Source organism: Peromyscus maniculatus, chromosome 4 (genome assembly GCF_049852395.1).
Source record: "Peromyscus maniculatus bairdii isolate BWxNUB_F1_BW_parent chromosome 4, HU_Pman_BW_mat_3.1, whole genome shotgun sequence".
In the NCBI taxonomy this organism is placed as follows: Eukaryota; Metazoa; Chordata; class Mammalia; order Rodentia; family Cricetidae; genus Peromyscus; species Peromyscus maniculatus.
In genome coordinates this window covers 14,784,328-14,792,190 of record NC_134855.1, presented here as the reverse complement: position 1 = coordinate 14,792,190, position 7,863 = coordinate 14,784,328, and the positions used below count along the sequence as shown (strand labels likewise).

Sequence of the window (7,863 nt, the reverse complement as noted above, 5' to 3'; positions counted from 1 at the left end):
CGCATGGAGTCTGCCAGGCAGGCCTGGGGTTTGGGGGTGGTCATCTTTTAGAGCGGGATATGCACATAGCCAGGGTTCAAGGTAAGACCCCGGAGGGTGCTTCCAGGACCTTCTTCAGAGGTCATGTTAAAGCCAGATGGCTGCTCACCCCCTCAGAGCCCAGGCTGAGCCCAGCAAGTACTTGAAGATAAGGCAGTGAGGAACAGGGGAGAACAGCAGCCAGGCCTAACCCCAGAACCCCAGCTCAGCCTGGATAAGCTCCACCCACATGTAGTTGCCCCTCTGCCCACTTGGGGGCAGGCCTGGCCAAGGGGAGGGGACAGAGGGAGCCACACATCCTAAGAGGACAGGTGGGCTAAGAGAAGAAGAGACACTTTGTTGACAATAAATTGAATAAAACCATGACTCAGTGGCACACTCCTGTAATCTCTCCAACAGGGACTTTAGGGGTCAGGTAGCCCCATGTTCTTCCACAGCCAAACCTCTTCCGGACTTCTCCCCCGTGCCCTCGCCCCAATCCCAGTGGTCAAGAAAAGTCTCGGAAAGCTGGGTTTGAACTGACTTTATTATTCTGTAAATGTGAATTTTACAAAGCGCTTTTCAATTAATGATGACATCCTTGTTTGTCGTGGACTTCCACCTCTGGAACAGCTCTGAGCACAGGCTCACAGCTCCCGGGTTTCCCTGGTCAGCTTGCCCACACTGCGGTGGTTTTAGTTATTGATACAATGTTGTCAGCCATGGCTACAAAGTAACAGTCTTGTCACTACGGGGTCACAGCACAGAAAGAGAGCGAGGAGGGTGCTGGAGGGACAAAATAAAGGCCTCCTCCTACCCAAAACAAAAGAAAGCCAAGAGGTGGCGTCTGCTCTAGCTCAGTGGTTCTGTGAAGCCCTCCTTAGAGGTAGGGGAGCAACTGATTTTATTAACTTATTTTCTAACAGTCATAAGTTATGACACTACTTTAACCCCTAGACAGTGCCTTCAAAACAACCCTCTCGGGTCCTTTTCTCCAAACATCCCACCCAAGGGACGAATGTTCTCCTTGCACCCAGAGCCACCCAGAACGTTCAAGTCAAAAATATTTATACATTTTATACTTTCTCTTTTTTTTGTCTGCTAAAAATAGTATTGCAAATTTTGGCTTCTTTTGACATAAAAATCACAATCGTGTGCAAAATGCTTGCAACGAGGCGACTGTTGGGACGCAAGCGGAGGCTACTCGATCAGAATGTTTTAGATCGCGCATCCTTTTCCTTTTCTAGAAAAACAAAACAAACAAAAGCAAACACCTTTGCCATTCTTGAAACATTGTGTCCCGAGCCCTCCTTCCAGCAGCACAGGCTGGGCTGGCTGACATCATGCAGAACCACATAGCAGCAGCACCATTCGAAGCAGTGGTTAAAGCTGAGATGTCACATGCTCACCCTTCCAATTCGGGATCCATAGCAAGCAGATTCTAACAGGGTCTCTCGAGTTTTCAGCTGGTTGGTGGGCCATCTGCTCTTCCCACTTCAGCTACAAATCACCACCTTTGGGGAACCCAAAGCAGGGCACAATGGGGTGGGGCGGGCGGGGCAGGACAGGGGTAGCACTGGGCTTTGGAGGTTCCTGCTGTTGAATCAGGTAGCACCAGGCACCCCACGGTCCCCTGGAGGGGACAGGCCCTGCCAGCTTGCCAGTCCCTCAGAGGCCCTTCCTCCCACCTTCCTCTTGGTTCTAAACAAACGCCACACAGCTAGTTTTCCTGGAGGCCCAGACCTGCAGCCCACACCGCGCAGGACCCTCAGGGTCTCGCCTCGATTGCCTTTCACACACCGCTGCATCCACATTCAAGGGCAAAGTAAGACAGCAAATCAGACACTAGCTGAAGCCACTGGTATAGAAAACAAGACAGAATTCAAGTACTGAGACCGCCAGACAGGCAGGCAGGCAGGCAGGCAGCCCCTCCAAGCTCACAGTATCAGCCCTGTCTCTGGTCCCTTGCCCTGGACCTGCTGTACTCGTCCGTCCGTCCGGCTGCCTCAGGGAGGCTGCCTCAGGGACGGGTGTTTGCTCTGGGAGGGCAGAAGAGCGGTGGCTGGATCCAGCCCTGCCCCAGCAGCTCCAACACAATCCAGTCCCAACTGTCCTCATGGCAAAGATGCTGATGTAGCAATAGTTTCTACAATAGACTCTACATAGTATATGCATATTGCTAGTCTTCGAGCTAGGAACAGGGGTGCAGACATCCGACGAACACTGGGAGGATCTCATCTATAGGGTCTGGACAAGTCAGGGTCGTGTGGCAGGACGAGACAGCCCCGGTTCTGGAATTAGTCATCTTGTAAACAAAGGAGGGGGAGTCCGGTTTTTTTAAATTGGTTTTCCTCGGAAAAAAATAATCAAAAGATGCTAAGGCACTCTGGAAGGCCCCTCGGAGCCCAGGCCTGCCACCCGCCTGCCTAGCAGTACATTCAGATGCAGAGGGAGTGCCCCCCCCCCCAGCAGGTACAGTCATTGGCCATGCATGTCTGCAAACGCTCCCTACCACGTCCACCACGGGACACATTAGTGCAAAACGCTCTGCCTGGCCCACCTGGGGCGCAGGGAGAGCTCAGAATCCATTCACATTTAATTAATATTATTGAAGTTTTACCTACAGCTCTTGCCTTCCTTACCCAGAACAAAACAGATGGCAATTATACACATTAAGGGACAGAGGTTGAGGACATTGTGCTAGCCCGAGCAGTGGTCAGGCATTCTGGGCGGCCACCGTCTCCTCCAGTGGCCAGCGGCCCCTCCCTGTGCTGGCCCGGGGGGTGGGGGGACCATGCCCATCTTGGAGTGGAGGGATGAGAGAGAGCCCTTTTGCCCCCAGCCAAAACAGGTGGGTCTGTCTCCCACAGGTCCCCAGGGATGGTCAAACTAAAGTGCAGATTTGGGTTGGGAAAGCAGATGAAGGAATATTCCGGAGGGGAAGGGCGCAGTGCCCCGCCCCCCAGTCCTGCCATACCCTCCACAGTTCTATGGTCTTCTCCCAGCACCAGGAGGGTTTGGTCCAAGTCACTAACCGGCTGGCTGGGGCTGCAACCTACCTAAGATGGGAACGGGAGAGGTGAGAGATCCGTCTCTGGGTGGCTAGTTCCAGAGCTGGATATTAGCTAGCCTCTGTTCTTGCCCCAGGAATGTAGGCCTTGGGTTACCAAGGAGCAGGGAGAGGGGCTCAGGTCAGTCCCCACAGTGCCTGCCATGATGCCCCTTTCCCTTTCCCAAACCACAGGTCTTTCAGAAGAGGGGGAAGTCACACAGTATGAGGGCTACCTGTGAGGCCACTCCAAGGCAAGGAAGTGCCAGCAAAATAAAGGGGGGGGGGGAGAACACAGAAGGAGTCTAAATTGCACCTCAGGCTCTCCCTCCTACCATGGCCCTCCAGATGGGGAGAGACTACCTAGCCTGTGGGTACATGGGGGTGAGGGTGGGGGTGGAATCACAGGGCAGCAAATTCAAGATGTATAGAGGGATAGGGAACATTAGACCTTTCAAGTTTGGAATCATGGGTGTCCTCGGGCACTTCCGGAGCTGCTAGGCTTCGCAGGTGAGCAGGCAGCCCCTGAACAAGAGTCCAAGAAGAGACGACCCTCGGGAAAGCGGCCTCAGGAGCATGTATGTCCCACACTTAAAAATGATGAAACACCAGCTTAAAGCCAGCCAGCTGTCCTCAAGGGCCCTCCGTCAGGCACCCCCGTCATGATTTTCTAATTTTCTGGTCCCCAGTGAGATCTACACCTGCCTATCACGCCAGGCCGGGCCTCTGCTCGCAGCCAACCACACAGGTATTCCGAGTGAGCGGTAAGCCCACATTGCTGAGTCTGACTGTACATGGCTAGCTGTTCTTTCCTGAGCCCCCTCTGCCTCTGGTGGGGGGCCAAGAGGGGGCCCATGGGCATGTATTCACCCAAATCTGTAGTAGGCTAGGGGCAGGGACATTCGTCCCTCACTGACTTTTTTGCTCTGTTGGGTCTGAAAGTTTCCAAACCATAAACGAAATAGATCTGAACTAAACAAAAACAGCAAAAAAGCAAAATCCCAGAGTGGCTGGGGAGGCAGAGGGTAGTGAGGCCAGCCATGGCCAGGGGCATGGAGACCCTGGGGGGGGTCAGCAGGCCAGCCGCTGGGGGTCTGGGTGGAGCAGAGTGAGGACATGGGTATAGGGGGAGAACACCTCGTCCTTCCCCCACCCCTGGGTGACCAGCCACAGCCACTGCTGAGGGCCATCACTGGTCTCTGTGCACACACATGCATATGCACACACACACACTCTCATTCTCTCTCTCTTCACACACACACACACACACACACACACACACACACACACACACACACACGGGTGGCTTCTTGGGAGGAAGGAATACAAGAGAAATCTGGCCTCCGGAGGCCCAGCACTGCCCCACTGGGGTCCTCGTGGGTAAGAAATGGAGTGTCATGTCTGCCCTTCCACCCACAGGCCACTACCCCAGCTTCCGCTTTCAGAGCAGGAGGAATAGGAAGGGTAGATGAGTCAGGGTCAGGGCCGGACACCAGGGACCTGGTGGCCTCTTCTACCTCCCCAAGAAGGGGGAGGGGAGCACTACCATGGGAGACTGAGCTGAGGAATATCAAAAAGTTGCCCCGGGACCTTCCTCCCAGAGCGTGGCCAGTGGCCTAAATGTTTACAGTATAATGAATGCGTTTGTTTCCTTCATCCATTTTAAATACAGGCAGAATAAAAATCACATTTCTGTCAGGCAGCAGTAGCGGTTCAGTAGGTAAGTGGCTTGATCACATTTGTTTGTATTAGTAACGCATGCAAGCAGCTTTAGTACTCGGTCCCTTGTGAGGCGGCCCTGCTGGCCCCTTACAAGGTCCCTGCATAGGTGCCCTCTGGCCTTCTTGCTGCTGTGGCCACTGGCGTCTGAGGCCTGCTGGAGCTGGCGTTGCCCTGCTCAAAGGCCTGAGGGGGGCTCTGGCCATCAGCAGGCAGCGGCTCAGGGGCAGCCACCTCCTGGATAACCGAGCCTGCCCCATCCACCTCCTCACTAGCCTCGAAGGCAGGGTTGGCCGAGGTGCTCAGATCCACATTCACAGCATCAGTTCTCAGAGCCACAATGGTGGCCGCGTCACTTCGCCGCTCGGCGTAGATGCGCTGCTCGAACACCTGTGAAGCAGCGGGTGGGAACTCGGGGTCCAGGGGCAGGCTGGCCGCTGAGGCGCCCATGACGGTACGGTACATCTCCACACCCTCTGGCAGCATGGACTTGATCTTGGGCAGCCAGCGCTTGCGGACACGGCGAGCGTTGGTGCACATGTCTGCAGCGATCACGTTCATCTCACTCTCCTTGAAGCTGGGGGCGAAGTTCTGACAGTACACTGCAGTGAGAGGTAGAAGGAGGAGGGGTGAGAATAGCCTCTCCCCCACTGCTTGGCCCGCCGCTGCCCAAGTGTCCCCAGAAGCCGGTGCCCAGGGCTGCACTGTCCGAGATCCCTTGATTTGAGCTATCAGTCCAGAAGTCGATTTCTCTTTCCTCGGCCCAGGACACCCATGTGACTCTTTCAGATGGTGTCTATGACAGTACGGTTAGTCAGCTTGGGTACCCACCAGGTCTGGACCTGTGTCTAACTTCTCTGGCCTTCCCACCTAAATCTGCAAATTGGGACAGGTAGACGGTCCTCCCCACGTGAGGAGTTGGCTTGCCAACACCCTCCCTGGTTTCAGACACAGCAGACCAAGAGGAGGTGGGTGTCCTCATCAACGAAATAAGACAAAAACCCTCTTCGTTTCCTGCCAGGAGCTGGAGACCAAGGTCAGGCCCAGGTCCCCACAGAGCAAAAGCAGGTAGGTCCCTCAGAGCCCAGCTTCACTACCTTCCAGCTTCCCTGGGTCCTACTGCCGATCCGCTCCGCAGGACTGTAATTACCTACTGCTAAGACCCTCCTCTATAAAACAGAATTAGTATCACAAAGGGAATTTCTAAGCAAGACAATAAGACGTTTCTTCCACAGGCATCCCTCTGGGCCAGTCCGTGTGTGTGTGTTGGGTGGTACAGCTTCTTCTGCATCTGAGGGTACAGGGCTGGGTGGTGGCTTGCCACAGAGATGGACTGGGCTCCGCCCCACCACGCAGGAGCGGGAGGCAGAAGCCGGCCGAACAGATGGCAAAGGCTCAAAATAACCTCAACATGTAAATAAGGGGTTTTGTTCAAAAAGGAAAATTAGATCTATTTCACATATTAAAATAGTTTCGCAGCTGAATTCATCACACTTGGAAACCTACCAAGGACGTTAACACCTCGAGACGGGTTTTGCTTGCTGCTCTTTTCTCCCTCCTGGTCCCAGTGCTGCAGGCCAAAGCAAGCGCGCAGGACAGGAGCCCATGGCCCAGAATAACCCCGGGGCCCAACTTAGCCTGCCTCAGGTTGGGATCTCAGTTCCAGACCAGGTGAGCCTGCACCACCCACTCACGTTTCACAGCGTTCAGGACTCGGCTGTCCAGTGGCTTCCGGCTTGGGTCACTGGTAGACGAGCGTATGCCAGTGCCACAGCTATTGGCCAGTGTGTTCCTGGAAGAGGGATGAGGACGGGAGGCAGGGTTGGTCCAGATGTGACCTAAGGAACGGGACTCCCCACCCACACACAGGTGAAAGAGCCCAAACCACCACACCCACCCTGTGTCTCCACTGAACAAGGATGCACATCTTTTGAGTCATGTCCAAGGCGGGGAGAAGGCCCAGTCTTTCTCTGAGATAGCACTCCTAGTTGAGAGGGCAACCTGAGTGACTAGCCCAGGCACTGTCCATGGGAAACCCTGAGCCGCCTGAGGGAGTTGCTTTTCCTTGGGGAGGGGGCTCTGTTGACTCATGCACATGGCAGTATACACGTGGCTTTCACTTCCTTTGGGGAGGGGGACAGAGCCAGGCTTTCTCTAGACTGAGCCCTGGCGTAAGAGGATGTGCCATCTTTCTGGAGCCTTTTCAGGGCATCTCCAGGCCAAATGTCCACATTAGTGTTAGGAAAAAGTGGAGGGCTGTAAACACTCAAACCTCTGATAAGCAGACAGCTTACAGCTAGAGGAAACTCTAGAATCTTCTGCCACCCCCTACCCACCTACCTGTCAAAGAAGGTAGCCAGGAGCCTCCGCAGCAGGACCTTGTGCTTCACCCCTGCACACAGGTGGCAGTTCATGAGCTGGCCACGTGTGATATAGACCCCGGAGCCTAAAGCCAGCAAATAGCAATGTATGAGGTCTTTAGCCTTATAAACCAAACCTGGGCTCATGCCCTCTAAGGGGATGCCAGGGTCACAAGAGACTGCCAAGGGAGCCTGGAGAGGGGTGGAAGGTGAAGAGGAACCTCTAGGACAAAAGCAATCTCAGTTCTCACCTACTGGAAGACACCAGGGCTGAAGGATGTTAAGGCCAAGCCCCTCCCCTTTCATACTCCATCTTCAACAGAAACCCAGTAGGGTTGGAGGATGCCATGACGAACTCCATACCTTCAATGTCTTCTAAACTCCAGCTTCTTCTTTTTCCTCCCCTCCTCCCCCCTCCCCCCCAGGGTTTCTCTGTGTAACAGCTTTGGCTGTTCTGGGACTCATTCTGTAGACCAGGCTGGCCTCGAACTCACAGAGATCCGCCTGGCTCTGCCTCCCCAGTGCTGGGATTAAAGGCGTGCACCACCATGTCTGGCTGCTTATCTTGTTTCTGATGAAGCATGAGTTAAAACTTTTTATTTCAAGACAAGCTCTTACTATATGGTCTAAACTTGCCTACAATTCTCAATGCCGCTGCCTCAGCCTCCCAAGCACTTGGCTACAGGTGTGCACACTACACCTAGTTCCTAGATCTTC

The 7,863-nt window shown here is 54.2% G+C and overlaps 1 protein-coding gene across 3 annotated transcripts in view; it reads right to left on the bottom strand.

Annotated features, from left to right (window-relative positions):
* Nucleotides 1-546: 546 nt before the first annotated feature.
* Nacc2 (NACC family member 2) overlaps nucleotides 547-7,863 on the bottom strand; it is a 77,848-nt gene continuing 70,531 nt past the window's right edge. For all 3 annotated transcript variants that reach the window (XM_076569229.1, XM_076569227.1, XM_006980991.4), the window contains exons 4-6: nucleotides 7,127-7,232; nucleotides 6,481-6,578; nucleotides 547-5,388 (exon numbers count right to left, since the gene is read on the bottom strand). In XM_076569229.1, coding sequence (XP_076425344.1) covers nucleotides 4,877-5,388; nucleotides 6,481-6,578; nucleotides 7,127-7,232 — 716 coding nt within the window. In that variant the 3' untranslated portion in view covers nucleotides 547-4,876. The remainder of the gene's footprint in view (nucleotides 5,389-6,480; nucleotides 6,579-7,126; nucleotides 7,233-7,863) is intronic.